Below are 22,223 nucleotides of genomic sequence, written 5' to 3' on the forward strand. Positions count from 1 at the left end.
CGCCGCTATTTTGCAGGGCGGGCCTTAGGCCGATGCAACCTATACGACCGCAGTAAGCTCGCACTTTTATAGCACCCACGCTTATTCAATTGTATAAATCATTAAATTAAATCATTTTATAACTAAAAAGAGATTTCCCGCGCCCTCCTGTCGATTTACCAGGAGCTCCTGGAAATCTCCCGAAATTGCAAAATATACGAAAAAGTTCTTAAAATATACGGAAATATATAGACACAAAATGTCATTTTGGGGGGTCATTCAATATGGAAAACGCCAAACCTACGCGCGATAAATAAAAACGGCATTATGCATTAGCCGTAATTGTGTAATCTGGTGAATGAAGCTTCTCGCGCCTCAAACTAATGAAGAATTACTTAAGGTCAACAATTCTCAAAGATAGATTGAAACATCTGGTAATTCTTGCTATTGAGTGTGATCTATGTTGGAAACAGAATTATTATGATATACTGTATGACTTTGCTACACGCAAGGCTCGTAAAGTAATTCTGTACGTAGTAAAGAATGTATAAAATGCATCGACGAATTTATTTTTTAATACAAACTCTTAAATTTCACTTATTATCCGCTTCCCTACCCAAACTTGGCCCCACGAAAATCCGTCTAGCATTCGGCCCCAAAATTGTTAATTCCGGCCCTGCTATTTAGTGACCTTTAAATATACATAGTAGATTACTTGTTCTCTTTCCATGACTTCTTGGTCACAATGGTTAAGTCTGGCGCTGCTATTTAGTGTTTGTAAAACGTTTGCTTGTAAAATGTTTTCGGATGTTCCTTCAGAGTTGACGATAGTTTACTTCCTAGTCCAAAACCTCCCGCAGGACGAAAGGGGATGGGAGCGGGCAGGGTATGACAGTCCAGAGTGCAGCCATCCGTATCGACCCACTTGTTCTCCCCCCCCCCCCCCTCTTGTTGTTTCGCGGGGTGACTATCCGCAGAAATAAGAGAGTGATCTTTCCTTTACTTCTTCTTCTCGTCCATCCAAACTCTTGAGGGAAGAGGAGAATTATATAATATATATATATATATATATATATATATATATATATATATATATATATATATATATATATATATATATATATATAATATCATGAAACAAATGTGTTGCTGAACAAAACAAAAATTTTTTTTCAGCACATTTATTCTAAACTAGTCGCTATTTAGTGAGGGGTGAACACTTCCTGAAAGACACAGTTGCCCAAATGGTGTGGGTTTGGGAAAACGACTGCGATTGTAAACTTGAGGAGGGTCATGCGGACATTCTCGGAAGTGAATATTGATAGTAGCGGGAAGTATTTGAGACATCTCTACAATTTCAGCCTCAACACCATAAAGGTCGTAAGTATTTATGTAGGCAGCGTATTGTCGAGCAGAGTGTATGACTGTGCTTCTGTGAGTAAGAACAATGGACAGTGGGTCGCCATAGTTATCCCAATGTTCGCATACAAAGCTTACAGCCATCTTGCAAATTTCGAGAGCAACAGTTTCGTCATTGACCTTTTTTTTTTAGAGAAATATGCGACTGATAGAAATAATCAGTTACCTGATGCAGGAATTTAAACTACATTGAAAGACCTGTTGACTCCACGAAATATATGTAAAGCGGTGGCCATGGTTATGAAACGAAGGGCATTACAAAGGGTTAGAGAGTCAGAATTGCTTGTGTGCGTGGTGTCCCCGTAGAGGTTCCCCCCTCTTTTTTTGCAGCTAAATTTACATGGGGTCTGACTTGCAGAAATACAAAGTTTTCCATGACTTTTTCATTGAGGGTTAGAGCGTCAGCGTGCAAGCGTGTTCCACGTGGTTGGGCGACGAAAAGAATTATATACAGAGATGCTTCAGTTCTTTTTTTTTTAATCTTTTACTTATGCCTTAGTCTATTGGACCGTTGGGGCACCATGCAGGACTCATCGACCGTCTTTCTACATTCCTGTCTTTTGCCTTAGTTAGAACCTCTTTCAATGGCAGGCCAGTCCATTCTTTTATGTTGTCCTCTCATTGCTTTCTCTGTCTGACTCTTCTTCTTTTTCCTGGTACTGTTCCCTGAAGGAAGGTCTTTGCGAGCCCCAAAGATCTTGAAATATGGCCATAGATTTTAAGCTTGCATTTTTTTACGATAGCAGGTCATAATGGGGTCCAATCGCTGCATTAACCCTGTCTCTAGTCTCTTGGTTTGTGAAGCGGTCTTTGAATGTGATACCTAGGAACCTTCTGTAGCATCTCAATTCCATTGCTAGGATCACCCTCTCTAACTCTGCAGTAAGCGTCCAAGACTCACAACCATTTAAAAATGTGGCCATGACCATGGAGTGCATCAGTCTTATTTTGGTGCCGAGGGCTAAGACTTTGTCTTTCCATATTATTTAAAGTTTTGAAAGGGCTGCTGTGGAGTGTGCTATTTGGGCCAGTAGTTCAGGTTTCATTCCCGTCCCGAGACATGACGTTAAACTGCGCTCCTCTTTCCTTAGCACTTTTGGAGCTCAAAAGTGCCCTACTTCTTTTCTATCATTGTGTCTTTTTCTCAGTCTGCCTTCATTGACCATCACTCTGTCTCCTTATCTTTAAAACATCCCTATGTCTTAGACCAGTCCGTTTGCCGTGGACTGCGACGGGTAAGGGGGGCTAAAGAGATACTAGTGTTTGAGTGGGTGTCTATCTGAGGATGGAACCCCACAACACAATACTTTGGCTCCAAGTTCCCCTAGACCTGAGGCCCAGATGGCCCGCTCTGGGTCAACCGGCTGGTCATGCTGAGCTACCAGCATAGGTCTTAAGACCTATGCTGGAGGGCAGTGGCTGGAGGGTCAATCAGGGAGCTGCTGTATCGGACATTTGTCCGATGCAGCAGCTGAATGAGTATAGCACCTGTGTAGCCCTGGTGGGCTCATTCTGGACATCCCCTTGTTGAACTCGATGGCGAGTGGGGAGCACAGGTGCCGAACTAATAAGAATATATATATGGATAAAAAAAAACCATTAAACTACTTGCCCCAGAATAGAAGCAAAAAAAGGAGATTGTGGCACCATCTACACTGATGGATCCAAAATGGATGGAAAGGTCGCATGTGTCTGCTCCTTTCGGAACAAATTAATCTCACGTAGACTTAACGATGGCTGCTCCAACTTTACGGCCGAATTACATGCAATATCGCTTTCACTTATGGCTGTCAAAGCATCAGAAAGGAGAAAATGTATAATCTGCTCTGACTCCAAATCTGCTTTGCAAGCTTTGGGGCGGATGAAGACTGACATTCCATTGGTACATAAGAGCCTAAAGCTGTTGGACCAAATAACAGCCGACCATAAGGATGTCAACTTCATCTGGGTCCCCTCCCATGTGGGCATTGAGGGAAACGAAGCCGCAGACAGAGAAGCAAAGAGAGCCCTTAATCACGTGGTGTCAGGAACTCATATTCCCTGCTTGGACAAAGTATTGCCTCTGCCACCTATCGAGAGCGGCAGGACCGATGGGAGGCTGAGACTCACAACAAACTCAGGCAGATTGTGGCGGAGTCAGATGGCGGCCCACATCTAAGGGTCTGACAAGGCGTGGTACCAGCACGACCATGTCAAGACTTAGGATTGGCCACACCTACATCACACACTCTTTTGAAACATATCCTCATTGATTGTCCCAGATACCTGGATGTTATGGAGAAATTTTTTAGAGCACACAACTTAAAAATAGAGATGGGAAACGAACCGAACTCGAACCTTACTTATGACCAAACCGAACCAAACCCGAACTTTGAAACTGCTCGGTACGAACCGAACGATCCCTCCTTATCTTAACTGAACTAATTTAGCAATTTCTACATCCCTTTATTATTTTTTTTTTTGGTTTAATAATAATAATAATAAAATACTTAAATATTTTATTTTAATTCTAATGATTCCATTATCCAAACTTGGGACAGAAAAGGGGGGAGGTGGTGTTTTTGAAACTAAAGAAAAATAAACGCGCGCGCGAGGTATTCCCATGGGTTTTTCCATTGGGTGCCGACTCTCCCTGTCCCTGAATTTTCGCGGGCTGTTTACAATATTTCTTTAGAACCGATTAGCCCGCCCTCTCAGTACATCTAGTAAGTAGAAAGTCAATTTTAAAATATTGTTACTTTTATTGAAATGGCTGTTAGTTAGTAGAATATTTTTGGCCGACAATAGAGTGTAGATATAAATCTTCAATAAGTTCATATGTATTCTAGTTTAAAATATATTTAATTATCTTCTTTTCATAGTAAAATCAGTTTAAAACGGAATCTCTTTTATAAATATTTAATATTAGAACTACTTTAAAAACTTAATATTTAATTTCTAAATAACGGTATTTACATTTCTTTTTAGTGTTGTATGTTTAAAAATTGTGAAGTATTCCATATAGGAATATTATTACTATTATTCTGGTTTGCATTATTGATAATCAGTATTTTTAATGCATGATTGTGGAGATGGCGAGTACCTCGAATTGGGGGAGGAAGGGGACGCAACTTCCTGAGTGTATGTGTGTTTCCTGGCGGCGGTAAGAAGAGGTTAAGCGATTGATTTGTGTATGCATTTATGATGAGGATGAATAAATTAGAGTAATGAAAATGTGAAACGGCAGACAATTTTGAGAAATGAAAGAGTAAAGACGTTGTTTTGTGGTGAGCTAGATTTCGTTTAAATATCAGTATATTTCATTAATATCTCAATCTCAAGTTAAATATGTGAATATTGTAATAACAGTTAGGCTATATTGAGCTGCTCGCATAAGAAAAATTTATTAAGTAATAATATAAAACGTCTTTATTGGTTCAATTCAGTGGCATAGCTAGGGTATTTGATGCTCAGTGCGGGAGCTCCTCGTGATGCCCTCAAAAAAAAAAAACATAACAGCAAAATGAAGACTCCCCACCCCCAGAAAATAAGTATTGTTAATTCGCAAAAAAATTAATCTAACAAAGACAAAAAATGCTTCCAATGAATTCTACGTGTTTAATTTGCTGGCGAAATCAATTTTTTCCCCGGAAATTCGTGTATAATAAATAAATTTGGTACTTCTGAAGAAACTTTGATAAGTCATTGAAGCCTCTTTCGCTCCAGACAAAATTCAGTTTTGTTAATTTCGCTAGGAGCACTCAAGATTTTTTTCAATCTGAGGATCCAAAAATTGGGATAGTGACAAAAAATCAAAATTTTCAGCCACTTTATAAGGTGCTCAAATTTTGTGATAATCTCTTAAACAGTCCAGTACAACAGATAATAAATTTCGTTCGGTATCGTTCTTGTGTGTCAATACAGAATCTTCATTTATTTCGCCAGGCATCTTTTTCTTGTGGCCAATACGAAGAGGTTTTGCACTAATCCCTAGGTCTGAGCATATGCTTTCAGCAAAGGTAATACTGGCTTCAGTGAGGTCCTCTAGAAATGGTAGAGTATATCGAAAAATAGAACTACATCGACTTCAGCTTCAGCAGCTTAAATTCTGCCCAGATTTAGAGATTTGGACATCCTAGTGTTGAACTTTCATGAGAACAGCAAATATCAAAGTCTTAACCTCCGCAGTCCATTATTTCTGAGCCATACGAACATAGTTTTTCTAAAATAACCGCAAAGATTCCACAGGCATTCTTACTCTTAGTGTGGATGAAGCCCAAGAAAGACTCGTTGTTATCCATTACCGTCAATGTTGGAAGCTAGGTCCAACTTTTAGATGCCAGGTATAGGATCGAAAAAAATCGAAAAATAGATGGCTAGTTTTAATTGTTGTATGATCTATTTCCATGACCACCCATAATTACAATAAATTCTTATGTATTTTTGTAAGCTTGGTTCGAACCCAATGTTCCTTCAGGAGTGGAGTCCACTAGATAGTAATATCACTAACTCCAACAAATTACCTTCATTTTTGTTCTTCCAATTCTTCTTCAAATTGTTCGTGATGCCCAAGAGTGCCAGATTCTGATTGGAGAGCTAAACAAATGATGTACAAGAGTCTCTTTATGTAGGGTTTCTAGTTTTTCCTTCTTGTTTCAATAAATCTTAACCATCGCTGTAAATACCGCCCTTTACACATTTCCTCCCAGCTGTTTGAATGTTCTGCTGGTTTCTTCCTATTCAGTTCTTGGTGATAACCTCCATCGATCGTTTAATCCAATTTCATGCTGATGTAGCCTAATACTTGATCTTGAGAAAAGAGTTTGCAGGAGAAGCTAAACAGTTGTTGTTTTTTTGGTGGGGGGGGGGGTGGTAACAATTTCTGAAAACTTTTTTGCCATTTAATATTTTCCTTAGAAGAAAGTAACGTGGATGTCTAAAAGTGTGTTAATTTGAGATGTAAACAAGCCTAGTAAACTCAGGCTAGACTTTAGTTAATATTTAAGTTTAGAAAGAATAGAGGATATGTGGTGAAATAGTTACTATTTGTTTATGTTTGTGTAACGTCGTGAGAATGTGTTCACAACATTGATCTAGTGTGCTACTGTCCAAGTCTCTTTCGTCAGTTCATGTGTCGTTCTAGTTTAATAAAGCCTTGTTTTAGGTTACTCTTCAGTGTTCCTTTATTTCTTATTACAATTTATTAAACTAGAAATTTTCAATTCTATGGATCTATGTGCCTCACGTATCTTTTTTGGATTTTCGTTCAACACTATTCTCAGTCTGTAAGTAAAAGTAATTATACAAATGGAACGGCTATTTAGGCCAAAAGAGCTAGACATAGAGCCTAGCTCGCCATCGGCTGCCCAGAAGTGGCTGCACTGGCTCAGAACATTTGAGAATTTCATCTCCTCAGTCTCTCACTGTGAGATTGACAAAAAGAAATTACTGGAAAACTACGTTTCTTCGAGCGTATTTCAGTACATAAGTGAGTGTACCACGTTCGAAGAATCAATCAAAGTTCTACAAAATGTCTACGTGAAGCCTAAAAGCGAAATTTTTGCATGGCACATGATAACTCTTTGTCGACAAGAGAACGGACAAACCGTTGACTCCTTCCTACTTAAGCTTAAAAGTATGGCCAAAGACTGTGACTTCAAAGCTGTCACCGCTGAAGAACACAGAGATATCTTCGTAAGAGACGCCTTCATTACTGGACTGGCTTCAAACAGCATAAGGCTGCGACTCTTAGAGAAATCTACTTTAACTCTACAGTGCGCCTATGAAGAGGCAAGACAACTTGAATATGCCCATAACCATGCCATGGCGTATAACATCCACCCTGAAACTCCCTGTGGAGCTAGCGCCGACGAGGAGAGCCTTTCTCCAACGACAAAAGTAGAACACGAGGTGAGTGCGGCGACTAGTAAAAGATGTTTCTTTTGTGGAAACAGCCCACATCAACGCTTTAGATGTCCGGCCCGCGACGCTACATGCAACTTGTGCGGTAAGAGGGGCCATTTCCAGAAAGTCTGTAGATCGACCAGACAGACACTCAAATCTATAACCTCAGCCATAGTGAAAGCAGATGATGAGACGTCTCGGACTACAACCGTTGGATCTTCCTGGGCATCGACACCAGCGTCCGGTCTTACTAAATCTACTATTTCAATACTCGTCAATGGAGTACCATTGAAGGCTCTCGTAGATACGGGGAGCAGTGAAAGCTATATATCTTCTTCAATTGCTAAAAGGTACAGATGGAAATTAGAAACGTCCAGAAACAGAATCTACATGGCCTCTACACATCTTTCTCGCACTACTCACGGCCATATTTTCGCAAAAATAAAGTACAAAGATGAACAATACGAAAGTGTTAAGCTCTCACTACTAGATGGACTAGTATCTGATGTAATCTTAGGGCTAGATTTCATCAGCCAGCATGAAAAACTGATGATCCCATTTGAGGGAAAACGGAGCACTCTCCAGGTCTGTACGCTGAAAGCTGCACGAGTTGAAGCCCCTCGCCTCTTCGCTAATCTTGCTCCTAACTGCCACCCCATAGCCACTAAATCTAGAAAATATTCTATGCCTGACTCCAAATTCATTCAAAATGAAATCAAGAGACTCCTATCTGACAAAATTATTGAGCCTTCCACGTCCCCGTGGCGAGCCCAGATAATTGTAACAACTAATGAAAGGCACAAAAAGAGAATGGTTATCGACTATAGCCAAACCATCAATCGATTCACTTACCTCGACGCGTACCCCGTGCCAAAAGTTGATGAACTGGTGCAGGAAATATCTAAATACTCAATGTACAGTACATTTGACCTCAAAAGCGCTTACCACCAGATACCTATTAGGGATGATGAAAAGCAGTACACGGCGTTCGAGGCTGGCGGAAAGCTTTATCAGTTTTGCCGCATTCCTTTTGGAGTGACAAACGGAGTCGCTGCATTTCAAAGGACGATCAACACAATAATTGAGGAGGCAGGGCTACAGGACACGTTCGCTTACGTGGATAACGTTACCATCTGCGGACTTGACCCCAGTAGCCACGACCAGAATCTACAGAGATTTCTCAATGCCGCTAAAAAGTACGGTATCACCTTCAACAATGATAAAAGTGCTATTGCGACTAATAAAGTATGCCTCCTAGGCTACGAAATCTCACAAGGGCAATTAAGACCAGACCCCGAAAGATTTCAAGCATTGAGAAACCTACCTCCACCACAAGACATGAAATCACAAAAGCGGGTGATTGGACTACTGTCCTATTATTCTCAATGGATCCCAAATTTCTCCAACAAGATCCATTTATTGGTAAACAACAAAGCCTTTCCTCCCCCTGAACAAGTTCAAGAAGCTTTTAAACAGCTAAAACACGAACTTGAAAACGCTGCTGTGTCGACGATAGATTACAATCGACCTCTAACAGTCGAAACAGATGCCTCCGACATCGCGATTGCCGCCACTCTTAATCAAGAAGGCCGTCCTGTCGCCTTCTTTTCAAGAACACTCACGAATAGTGAACGCAGACACTCAGCAGTAGAAAAGGAAGCATACGCTATCGTAGAAGCCCTGAGAAAATGGCAACATTACCTTATCAGTAGACCCTTCACATTGGTTACAGATCAACGCTCAGTGTCTTTTATGTTTGACCAGCAGAACAAGGGCAAGATCAAAAACGAAAAGATACAAAGATGGCGACTGGAGCTTAGTTGTTTCCAATATGACGTCGTATATCGACCCGGGAAACAAAACGCTGCGGCGGATACCTTTTCAAGAAACCACTTTGCGTCAGCAATGACTGGAGAAGACCTCAAACTGTTACACAACAACCTCTGTCACCCAGGGGTCACGAGACTCCTCCATTTCGTTCGGACTAAGAACTTACCTTTTTCCTGCGAGGACGTCCGCAAAGTGGTAAACCAATGTAAAACTTGCGCTGAACTGAAGCCTAGATTCTTCAAACAGTTTTCAGGCACCCTCATCAAGGCTACCCAACCATTTCAGAGAGTAAGCATCGATTTTAAGGGGCCACTCCCATCTGCTACTCACAACAAATACTTATTAACAATGGTGGATGAGTACTCACGCTTCCCATTTGCCTACCCATGTCCCGATATGTCCTCATCTACTGTCATAAAGTGTTTAAATCAGCTGTTTTCCTTAGTTGGGATGCCAGAGTACGTCCATTCTGACAGAGGTACGGCCTTTATGTCGAGGGAGGTGCAATCCTTTCTGCACGAGAGGGGAATAGCTACAAGTAGAACAACCGCTTTTAATCCTTCATGCAACGGACAAATTGAACGACTAAACAAAACTCTATGGAACGCTGTTACTTTAGCACTGAAAGAATTCGATCTCCCGAACTCGAGATGGGAGCTTGTCTTGAACCAGGCCCTATACTCGATTAGATCATTACTATCTACGGCAACAAACGAAACTCCACACGAGAGAGTTTTCCGGTTCAACCGGAAATCCTCCTTCGGGATATCTATCCCCACTTGGCTATCTAGCCCAGGTCGAGTGTTGCTGAGAAGAGAGAACCGATCTTCAAAGTATGATCCTCTCACGGAGGAAGTCGACCTGCTGATGTGTAACCCCCAATATGCCGTCGTACGGTTGCCCAGCGGTAAAGAGGAGACGGTCTCTCTAAGACGCTTGGCTCCCACCCCCTCCCCATCCACAACAACAAGTGAACCTTCGTTCTTCCCTCAGGGTGAGGATAATGAATATCCTCCAGAAACTCAAAACACGGAAGTACCAGTAAACACCCCTACGGTGATACAAGAAAGGAAAGAACCCCTGGTAGGCTCTGAGGACCTCCGAGCGCTTCCTCTTGAAAATACCCCAATTGACGCTCAGGAACTCGCTAGTGACTCCCAAACTGTAGAACAGGATAGTCAACCCCGTTACAACTTAAGAGAGAGAAGAACCAGACCGAACTATAGAGTCTAGAGTTGTTCCTCTATTGCACTACTTATGTTCTACATAAACTGGCATTGTTTATCTCTTGCTACTGATACTAGAGTTTACGTTTCACTTACTTACGTACATGTTTACTTACTACACTATTTGTTAATACTTAAAACAGAAACTATTAATTGTTTATAAGTCATACAACAGATACTGGTTTTTAGGTTTCTTTGTATCACCATTCACTATTGTTTACTAGAGAAATTAATATTTCGACACTATTTATTGATCCATTGATAATCTATTGTATTACAGGCACTGGCATTCTCTCTTCATTTATGCTATTGGCCTACTATATTATTATACTTGCTATTTTAATTCTAGGCGGGGTGAATGTGGTGAAATAGTTACTATTTGTTTATGTTTGTGTAACGTCGTGAGAATGTGTTCACAACATTGATCTAGTGTGCTACTGTCCAAGTCTCTTTCGTCAGTTCATGTGTCGTTCTAGTTTAATAAAGCCTTGTTTTAGGTTACTCTTCAGTGTTCCTTTATTTCTTATTACAGGATATCAACAAAGTAGCTAAATAAATAAACGTTTACATTTCAAATGGAATAGTCTGAGCTTGTACAGTTTTTACTGAGAAAGTTTAAATTGTCCTTTTTTTGAAGCCCCTTGTCACTTGATGCACCGTGCGGCCCGTACCACCCGCAAATAGCTAGCTACGCCACTGGTTCAATTGTACTAGCTGTTTGTAAGCGATAAATCAACTAACAAGGAAAGGGGGCGTCGAAACAAATGTTTTCCTTTCAGTGTAACTTATCTGAATATTAGTAAAATTATATGTTTAAAAATTAAAATATATTAAGTAGGAGATGTCATAGTATCTTCTAATAAGTCCTTGTTAAATGTAGACTGCTTTTGCGAGGCGCGTATGCAACAATATGGGTCAAAACGTTTTGAAGAACACATTTTAAAACATCTCCGCTAGTGTGATTTTTCTGGATTTTTTGTGTCATAATAGTCGAATTTCTTCCGTCTATTGCTATTCATTATAATGACGACTTATGAATGAAAAAAAAAAGTTCGTGACAGAGACGTCTTAACACAAAGAATATTTTTGAAAAAGATCACGCCTTTTACAGAATTACAGAATTACGTGTGCAATATGTTGGCCTACCTAGAATGTCCCTCGCATAATACTATTGGCCAGGGCTGCTTCTTTATTACTAAATTTAATATGGCCCTCGACTTTTTAAAAAATAAGATAAATAGTGCGTTCTGAAAGAAAACATAAATATTAGCTTTTTAAAAATTCTCTCTTCTTACTATGAGAAAAAGTTTAGAATACGCTTAGCGCCGCGCCCCGCCCGGAATTAAACCCCTTGCAGACTTGAGCGAAAACCTGCCTCATCTTTAATTCTATCTCCATCAAGAAACTTTTACAACGCTTACTATTTATATAGGCAACACTGTTTCGAAAAAAAAACTGACCATAGGCCTACTATATATAGTTGTGTGAAACTGACTCATTAAGAAATTTTTTACAACCCTTGAAATTAATGTAGGCAACATTATTTTGGAATGAGTATTGCCCATAGGCCTATTATATGTTGCAAAGTATTTGTTTTATGAAAAATTCAAACGAAAGTGTTTTAACTAATACATTTCATTAAGCCTAATTATAACTTAATTTTGCTATTACATAATTTCATAACATCGAACCAAGCCGAACCCGAACTTTGGACCTGACCGAACCGAACCCGAACTATACTCGCCATCGAACCGAACTTGAACTTTAAAAGTTGGGTTCGATTCCCATCTCTACTTAAAAACACTATTCGACAATGTCGACCCTGGGAAGGTACTGGGCTTTGTCTGGGAGGTGGGCTTGTCTACGAAGATCTGATTTATGAATTGTGAACATATAATATTTACATAAGATTTTTACCAAATTATTACATTTTTACTACCTTTACTATATTTTAACTGTGAATAGACCTTGTTTTTAATGATTTAACTGTATAGAATTTAGCCCTTGTTATATAAAGGGAGAGTGATCCTTACTGGATTACGAGTACGACATGGCCTAAATTGTGCCGATGTGCCTAAATTCAAAACTCAAATTCAGGTTTCATTCCCTCACCTGAGACAATAGCTCCAAGGTATTTGAAGCTGCTAACACTAGTCAGATTTTCATCACCATTACTGATGCCCCTTTTAAAGCCCTGTTGGCTATTGGTCATAATTTGGTGTTTTTTTGTGTGCATTTATTTGCAAGCCATATGCAGCGGAAGTCTTGAAACAGAGCAGCATCTGGAGTGACTGATCAACCCATAACTGTTGTTTCCTGTGTTGTTTTAGCCACTTTGCAGCAGCACCAGAGTTTCCTCTGCAAGGTGCATTCCTTGGTCTTAAATAAAGGGGTTATGGGTGGCCCATGAATCATGGTCCCTCTCTAGACCTTGCTGATGTGATCCGAAGGAAAGCTTATTACCGGTACATAACAAATCAAAGAAATTTTAATAACATTGAAACATTTATATGATACTCACTCTATTAGCAATATCCAATAATGAGTCTGCTCCAACTTCTCTCAGCTGTTTAAATGAATAAGGATCATGAGTCTCCATCAGCTGTGTTAGACTCATTGTCAATGGTTCAGGACTCATATCCCGAGCTCCACTGTCATAGTCAGCACTCTCTGGCTTGCTATAAGAAAGTGCCCCTAAATGAAAAGAGAGATTTTAGTTTTAAACCAGATCTAAATAGTACAATTTAAACAGATGTAAGTAGTACATTTTATACAGAGGGATTATGGGCACGACATGGCCTAAATTGTGCCGATATGACAAAAACTCAAACTCACAGATCTAAGTAGTATAATTTATAAGTACACACAATTTATTAAAACAATAAAAAAAAAAAGTCAAAACTTTGTACTATTTTTTTTGTTCTATAAAGTGATATCCAGTACCCGGTAAATAAAAATCAGGGTGGATTTAATAAGATTGATAAGTTGATTATGTATTAAAAAATTAGGGTAAAAAAAAAAAGATATGTACAGTGAGTAGAACTTGTTTATATTTAATGTTGATAGAAATACCTTAATAAAGATCCTAATAATTAGTTCCAGAAAGTGTACAAAACTTACCAAGACTATCACTGCTTAAAGTAGGCCAAGAAGTAAGTTTATTAGCGGAAATATTTCCAACCATGCAACTGGTATCTGACTCAATGCCAGTATCTTCTCCTGATAATACAGCAGGTGAGGATGATGACGCCATCTTGTTAAACACAACATGCTGTGTTTGCTGTATGGTTGATTCAAGCATAACTCTTGTGCGGCAGCGAAGAAAATCATCGAAAGATATTTTTGAGCTATCTGTTAAACCTAATTGTTGTCTCACTTCATCAACTGAATCAGCCATATTTAACATTTGACACATAAATGTTAAGTCTTCTCTGTAAAAAAAAATGATTTTTTAAATGTATTTATTTCATTTATAAAAATGTAAATAAAATAACTGGGATTTTAAAAAAATGACAAATTTCAATTCAAATTTTACTTCAAAACAAGCTTGGAATAAAAAAAACAACTATCAGTAATGTTTTTTTATGCATTTCTAATAGTGTTGAAACTGCTATAAAATAATGAAAATAATCCTTTCTTGTTGTTGATGCCTATTTATGTATTTTGATAATATTAACAGTTAAACTTAAAATGATATTTTTTCATCTCATAATATTATGAAATTATGATGATGTACTAAATATTTTACATTAAAAACACTTTTACAGCATACCTATCTGATGGAAGCGTTAAATATGAACAAAGTCATCACTTAGATGAAAAAATTTAAAAAAAAAAGTTTACTAACCCATCCAAATAGCCATCTCCATCACCATCACAACTATTAAAAAGTCGACGTAAACGCTCTTCTTCACTTGCACTAGAAAGACTTGAAATTCTTGAATCTCCATTTTCACTTCCACTGCTGCTACTCCCTTTGTCTGCCATTTTATAAATATGCAGCAAAGCTCACACTTGAATATTAATATGCACAAAGTTTACAGTAAAGATTCTATAGTTCTAGATCTATTCTAATATTAATAATTAGGACTAGATCTACATTAATTCTTTCTTGACAAGGTCTTGAGTAGCACACAGCCATCCTTATATTACAATCTGATCAAGATTGCAAGAATTGTCTTTAACAGTCTAAATAAGATTATATATATAATATACATATAAGATGTATGTGTCACGTACGCATTGTCTAATTTTAGCTTAAGGTTCGCCGGCAAGATTTCAGCTAGTTCGGGAATATCCAAGTATACAGAAATTTTTTATTAGAATAATTGTAATTGGTCAGAAATGTTAACTCTATTGTATTTTAAGTTGTATTTTATTGGTCAGACTGGTCAGCCATGCAACAAAGAGATATTAGTCACATGGTTACGCTGAAAAGTCTAGGAAGATTCTTGATTGCCTCCAGTCTCGAGTGGAAAGTGTTAAGATTAAGACGTGTGTATTATTTGAGTCTTGAGTTGAAATCAAAAGGAAGAAGATATAATTTATTATATTGTGTAGATCATCTAACAAAGTATAAATAAGTTAACCATTGTTACTTAATGACAGTTTACCATTATAATTATTGTGAATAGCTGTTACATTCCAAGTTTTGAATTAAAGTATTTGTATTTGACGAGGAGAAGTTTCTTCATTGAATATAATAATAATATACTTAGATCGTCTTATCGACTAGCAACTTCTAGATGATCATCTTATCAACTAGCAACTAATAAAGAATCATCTTATCAACTGATGATTTCTAGATCCTCGGCAATCATGATCATTGGTTGTGCAGTTCAGATCAAGATAATCTTCATCTAGCACGCCATAAGATTGTGACATGTATCATCTTCATTTTTGAAGTAACGTCTGTATTTTATAAATTTACATCTCTATAATTAATATCATTATGAATGTTGACAATGTTGTGACATACACTTGTCAGTAATCTTGATTCATGATTCAATTCATTTATTCCACAAACAGATTAACAGATGATCATCTAAATCTAGTGGCATTCTAGTCCATGTAGTTATACTTAATAAACTATAGCCATACATGATAATTATCATGATACAACAGGCCTAACAAGGGGTAAAACACACAGGATGATGAATGATGATATTATTCACTAGTATATAAATATAGTAACACAGGTACTGAGAATCCGAGTACTGAGACTGAGTAGTGTGTTGTGTAGACTAATCACAGTATGATTATCTAGACTAGAGTCAGTCTTCAGACTAGGCTAGATCTAGAAATAGTATAGTAGAATCTACTATAAATAATTTTGTTTAATCTAGTCTAGATAAGACATCATAAGATATAGAATAATATAGATATAGACATTCTAGACATAGGGCATGATAGGCCTATCAGTATTCTGTTATTAACACTTATTAAATCAATAGTGAATAGAATATTGAATATATAAATAAATAGATCTACTCATCTAGATTTAGATCTAGACTCTAAGTCTAGAACTCTCTAGTACATCAAAATCCTGAAATAGGCTGAAATCAATATCTGGAATAGATCTAAGACGACTAAGTAGAGACTACTAGAGATCTATAATTCTATTCTAGAGATAATTTATTTATAATATATAATAATTATATTAAATAGACTACTATACTATACTTATAGAGCTACTAGATCTAGACTTGACTAGAATACTAGACTAGATAGTAGATTTAAGTAGATATACTAAGAATAAGATTTAAGATAGATGTAGTAAAATGTAGTAGATCTAGATTAGTATAATAAGTATATATAGTAATATAGACAGTAAGAGAGATCTATAACTGAGACACACTTGACTTGATAAGTTGATTGACACAGGTAACAGCTTAGAGTTAGTAGAGCCTTGTACTTATTTTAGACTTAGCCACTTAGCAGCTCTCAAGCGTCAAGACACTCATAGACTAGAGTAGACCTAGAATTTTAATTAAAAATCAGAATAGCTAGATTAATTAAGAGTCTAGAATCGATCTAAAATCTAGACCTAGATCTATATGACTATATACTAAGTATGTAGATCTAGGGATTTCTAGACTCTACTAGATCTACTCTATTATACTCTCTATACTCTATAGACACTGGTGACTATAGTCTATAGAAATTTAGTCAAGACGATCCTTGTTGTGAGGAAACCTCATAATGCCCTGATTTACATTTAGATGCAAAATCGGAAATGGAAAGAAACAAAAAAAAATTAAAATGTTCGAACGACAAAAAAAAAAAAAAAACTGGAAAAGAAACAAGAAAACGTGAAAGGAGAAACAAATTTTAGGCCACTACTTTTCAGATGCGTCACTAGGGTCCAGGGGCGTAACTAAGGATTTGGGGGCCCGGGGGGATTGACCTCGTTGGGGGCCCCTTGCATTTTGACATTCGACATATGACATGAGATAATGTACGCAAAAATAAATAATCCCAAACAACACCGTTGTTATTTTAGATATGATGAATGTCACTGTGGTTATGTTTGATGCTGTGCTACTATTGTCGGTTTATCAATGTAGGCGTGGTGGTGACATTGGGTTCATGTTATAAATCACAGAATAAGGAAATGACGCTGGATGTAGCAGACACAAATAAATTTAATATAACATCACATGGTGAATACGATATACAATTCGACCCAGGAATGGTCAGTATTAATCCAACAGAAATATCACCAATATAACAACTTAGTAACTATTCTATAACCAACTACTTTAAACACCTAACTCTACTGCTTATATATTAAATTAAGTGACTCTATCAAGTGCTTGCTACAAGATCTCTATGTTGACTGACTGCCTTTAACTCTCTGGTTCACCTAAGGTCAAAAGTGTTCACCCTTGGGCAACATGAGTTGTGAATAAGATTCACAATATTGAATTAACATTTACAATTAGAATTAGGGTTTCTACTCTACGGCACCAACTTTGAGGTGGTGACAGCTTACGTTGGCTGCACTGGGGCAGTAAGTAAAGTTTCCCTTTCAGACAATGAGGTCTGAGGCAAGTGATGGTTTGAAGACCCTCCCCTCCCGGCTGCGCCCAAGTGTTATATTATAAGTGTAAGCCTAATTCTCTACAAAATATATACAGTTTGATAACGCATCGAAAACTTGATGTATGCATTCGTAGGATTACATAATGTATTCTATTTATACGTGTATGTAGTCTGAAAACTATAAACAATACAATACCAGCCTAATGAGTTTGAAGCTTTTTGGTATTACTTATAGATAAACAATACTGTTACGTATTTCTGAATCTTCTGGCTAGATGTATTAGTTGGCACACAAATAAAAACACAGCAAAGAACTTGACGACTAAACTTTCAGTTTCATATAACTTTAATGACTATTAACTCTAACAATTTGTTACTGTAACTTGTAGCGTAGAAGACTGTACAATATCTGTCAGTTTACAGTTAGCTATACTTCGTTGCAATTCATCTCTTCACTTCGTTGCAATTCATCTCTTCTCAACTTTCCTCGAGCCGTATTCCACAGAACAGACCAACGACACACTTCCCAGTGTCGCTCCAGGTCTCCCAAAACTGAACCAAGTCGTAGTCAAGTCTACCGAATCAGAGCCGCACACGTCTTACATCGACTGTATCGACTGTAACGGCTCAAGTCCACTGTAGTTCGCTGTATAGACTTTAACGACAGTAGTCCATTCCAGTTAACTCTACCCTAGTTAACTTGCATCGAGTCGTGCACATCTTTCTTCTGCTGTCTCAACAGTACCGACGACTCACTCACGACTGACTTTCAAATTAACTCTCTGGCTTATATAGAGTCCCTAATCGCTTGTCCAAAGTTGCACAAACACGGCTAGTATCCTCTGGAATAACACGTGGGGAAACGTCACATCCTGTCTTTGTTTATACATGTAGATTCCAGAAAACATCGGCTGCAGTGTCATCTTGCCGGGTCACAAGTTGTGACCTCGATCTGTCACTGGACATTGCTAGTACCTTCTGGAATAACACGTAAGGACACGTCACATCCTGTCTTTGTTGATACATGTACATTCCAGAGAACACCCGCTGCTGTGTTATCTCGCCGGGGTCATACGTTGACCTCTACCTATCACTGTTCATTTGTAGCAATACAATAGCAGCCTAATGAGTTTGAAGCTTTTTTGGTATTACTTATAGATTACAGACGTTTCTTCAAAAAAAAAAAAAGATTGTTACGTCTTACGCATTTCATGTGTCAATCTAGTCATGCATGTTGATCTGTGACTTAAAATATGCTAAGTCATTGGTTTTCCTGGCTTCCAGGCAACCCATTCCATTAAAACAGTGATGCCCAAAATACGGCCTGCGGGCCACATCCGGCCCGTGACGTGGTTCTATCCGGCCCGCCAAAATGTCGGCACAAAGTGTAGAAAATCCATTGTCCAAAAAAAATGTTTAAAAAATATCTTTCCCTACGTAGAGTAAATCGATTGGTGTCGATAGTAAGCCAAAATATTTGTTTTATAAAGAAAGAGTGGCTCTTTTTAAAGAACATAACATTTTCGAGCTTTAGGAAATCAACCAAATAAGGTAATATTCTTGGTTTGAGACGAGTTAGTTAGATTACACCTAAAGTGGAGGAATGATGAGAATATTTACCTAAAAGACAAGAAAATGAGTCGGATGCGTATTTTCTGTTGCCGCTGCCGAGTCTACCGACACATCTGATACCGCTCAAAATTTTGGTATTTATTCGCGATAAAAACAACAGTTTTGAAATCAGAAAATGTGTAGCTATTTGGAGCATGCATGTATCGCCAGTGGGGAAGCACTGACAAGAACGTTTCAACCATCACAGAGAATCTTTTTCCTTGGAGAAATTAGTGGAATTGACTACTGATGGTGCCAAAACTATGGTTCAAGGCAATAGTTTTTAGAGGTCAAATGGAACCGAGCCTCTGTGGTCTCGCTGAATTATTCACCAATAAAATATATGATGAGGATCGTGTTCAGATTGAACAATATTCGTCGTTTCTAAAATCCATCTGCGGCCAATGTGTCACTATCCCAGACAGAACTAAAACTGAAACTGATAGACTTACAAACTAGACATTTTTGCTTGATACATTTCAAGTGATGCAGACTATTGATTTCTACTCCGTGTTTCTTGCATAAACTTTTCAAAATCTCCGAAAACAAGTGTTATGGATGATCACAATAATTGACTTACTGACTTAATCCTGTGCACTCTCATGGGAGCATAGGTCCGCAACCTCTCCACCGAACTCGGTTCTGAGCAGTTTTCTTTATCTGCTCCCAATAATTACAAGCACTTATTAGTGGGGACAAATTTTTTCAGTGATGAATCGCGCGAAACCGATGCCACGTAATCGTATCGTCTCTTAGTCGAACGTCTCAACTATGCAGCAGCCGGATATTTAAAAGTAGTTTAGGATAAACTTCTCATGAATGTAAATTCTAGATTCACTGGTTTCTAATAAAAATTGGTTTATTGTATAATTCCCTTTTTTTTTTCACTTTTTCTTCATGTGGCCCGCGACTCGAGTGTCGGATATTAAAATGGCCCGCCGTCCGAGTGAGGTTGAGCATCACAGCATTAAAAGATAAGAGAAAGCAGAACGGTTAGACAGGCACTTACTTAATGTGAAAAGCCCTTGCTTCCTCCTAGTACATTCTCAAAAACGCGATTTGTATATGAATATACTATGACCCATTATTTAAAATATAAATCTCCTTTCATTAAATATCGGATATGACAGTGCTATATAAATTATTGTAATTATTGTAATAATTTTCATCATTTATGACTTCATACAAGCATAAGTTTGTCATTAATTATAATAGTATAAAAATTGATTTAGATCTAGATTAAATAATATTTTTTTTTAAAGCCTTTAGTATTTTTAGATCTATGTTATTAAAAATAAACAAAAAGAAACTTGCTTTTTCTTTTCAAATCGCAGAAAGTAGAGCTTTATACCCATATTGAGCTGTGAATAAGTTGGTTGGTTTGCAATTTTGCGGCTGTGTGTATGTGTTAAAGTTAATTTCTATTAAGTATTGTTAAAGAGCTAATTGTCGCGCCTATCTTTTCTTTTTGCTGCGTTATATCAATGTTTTCTAACAACCTCTCTCATCCCTCTTTTTGATTAATTTTCATTGGAACCATTAAAAGACGGGGGAGGGAAGGAGCAAAAAAAAAATGGGAGTGCCATCAAAGGCACATGCCGACAAGCAAAATGATTAGGCCAAACACAACCTCGAAGACATCAAAGCAGTCTACGCCGCTCGTGCATAGCAGAAAGTACGGTCTAACGTTTTGCAAATGATAATATGTACAGTGTATAGTGTATTTTTTTTTATATTCTTGTTGAATTTCAAACAAAATTAATTGTAATAAGAATTTAAAAAAACAACAACAACAAGAAAACGTGTTCGGGCCTTTGTGTCTTGCTGCTGTCACTTTTCTTTTTTAAGTTGTCTCCATTGAAATTTTTATTTCTTTGGTCGCGACCAGACCGGCCCATTTGGTACCGGTGTGACAGGTGGGTAAAATGTGATGTGTGTTTGGCGCTTTTAATGTCTAGGGGATGATTGTTTTTAAAGCTATCACACCCCATCCTATCAGCATATGTATCGGGAGCAGACACGCAACTATACAAGCAATGAAAGATAGATACAAAATTTAAAAATGAAGAATATTTATTTACATAAATATACATATAAGAATAAAAAGGGGGGAGGGTTTGCATCTATCTCTAGTGAATAATATGTTTAATCATCACTCTTGCACCTAATAAGAGAGTATGTCACTTTGTCCTCTGACTTAGCTGGTATTCCTTTTGATGTCGCAGCTGGCTGTGTCCTGGCTTGAGGTTCTGCAGCTGGAGGTGGCGCTCTAGCGGATAGAGGGACGCCGGTGATATAGTTCTTGTGGAGTCTCAATCCCCAAAATCTAATATCTGTAGTGGGCACAGTAGGGCGGGTGGCCGGCTACCGTGGGTACAAGGTTACTGCGGGCAGAGCGGATCTGCCGTGGGCAGCGTAGTTGACAGGATATGTCCAGTGAGTTGCAGAGGGTTGGCGTAGCTATGACGTCTCACACAGATCTGAATCTATAGGGACGTCGCACCTAATAGCTTGACAGGTGGGCTGTCGAATAGGCGGGCAATGCCGATAGCGCCAAGTGGTAGAGTTGAGTAGATCTCAGTAGGCAAGTGCAGTGCTGAGTAGCACTAAGCACAGATGCAGGTAAATAGATCGTTGATCCAATGAATAAATAGGCAGGTCTCAGTAGGAAAGTGCAGTGCTGAATAGCACTCAGCACATAAATAGGCAGACACCTGAGGGAGGCTGCGGATAAATAAAGACAAGTTAGGACATGTCTCTCATGCATCTTATCGATGCCCTCGACTGAGGTGCATTCGTCAGATTGGCAAAATCGCTTTAGATGGGGAGATGATGACAAATGGGATATGGGAAAATAGATGGCTGATAGTAGCAATATAAAAATGTACATAAAAGGGAAAGTAATAATATAAAAATGTACATAGATGGGGAAATAATAATCTCAAATAAACAACACAGGTGGATAGAGAAAGAAAAAGGGGGGGGGGTAGAATTGGGCGGTGGTCAGCGACCAAGACGATTTGTTTACATATGACCGTAGGTCGAGAACAATGGAGCGTGCTTGAATGGAGAGGGTGTCCGTTCAAGAGGCGCAACTCTCGTTAGGGTGAAATGGCTACAGGGGAGATAACTCATATCTCCTTTCTAAGCGCAGTATTAGTGCGATAGTAGAATTATCAAGGCTGTCAACCGAGATAAAGGAAATAAAATAAGGTGTACGAATATATACAT

At 38.2% G+C, this 22,223-nt stretch overlaps 1 protein-coding gene across 6 annotated transcripts in view; it reads right to left on the reverse strand.

Moving 5' to 3' along the window:
- Positions 1-16,513, reverse strand: part of LOC106071713 (colorectal mutant cancer protein-like) — an 89,886-nt gene extending 73,373 nt beyond the window's left edge. The window contains exons 1-4 of one of the 6 annotated variants that reach the window (XM_056011384.1): positions 16,195-16,513; positions 14,185-14,350; positions 13,458-13,768; positions 12,859-13,031 (exon numbers count right to left, since the gene is read on the reverse strand). In XM_056011384.1, the coding sequence (XP_055867359.1) occupies positions 12,859-13,031; positions 13,458-13,768; positions 14,185-14,324 (624 nt within the window). In that variant the 5' untranslated portion in view covers positions 14,325-14,350; positions 16,195-16,513. Of the gene's footprint in view, positions 1-12,858; positions 13,032-13,457; positions 13,769-14,184; positions 14,526-14,950; positions 15,994-16,194 lie in introns of those variants that run through there. The other 5 variants (XM_056011379.1, XM_056011378.1, XM_056011382.1 and 2 more) reach the window with 5 other exon arrangements.
- Positions 16,514-22,223: the final 5,710 nt, after the last annotated feature.

The sequence above is a fragment of the Biomphalaria glabrata genome, chromosome 14 (assembly GCF_947242115.1).
Source record: "Biomphalaria glabrata chromosome 14, xgBioGlab47.1, whole genome shotgun sequence".
NCBI classification, from domain to species: domain Eukaryota; kingdom Metazoa; phylum Mollusca; class Gastropoda; family Planorbidae; genus Biomphalaria; species Biomphalaria glabrata.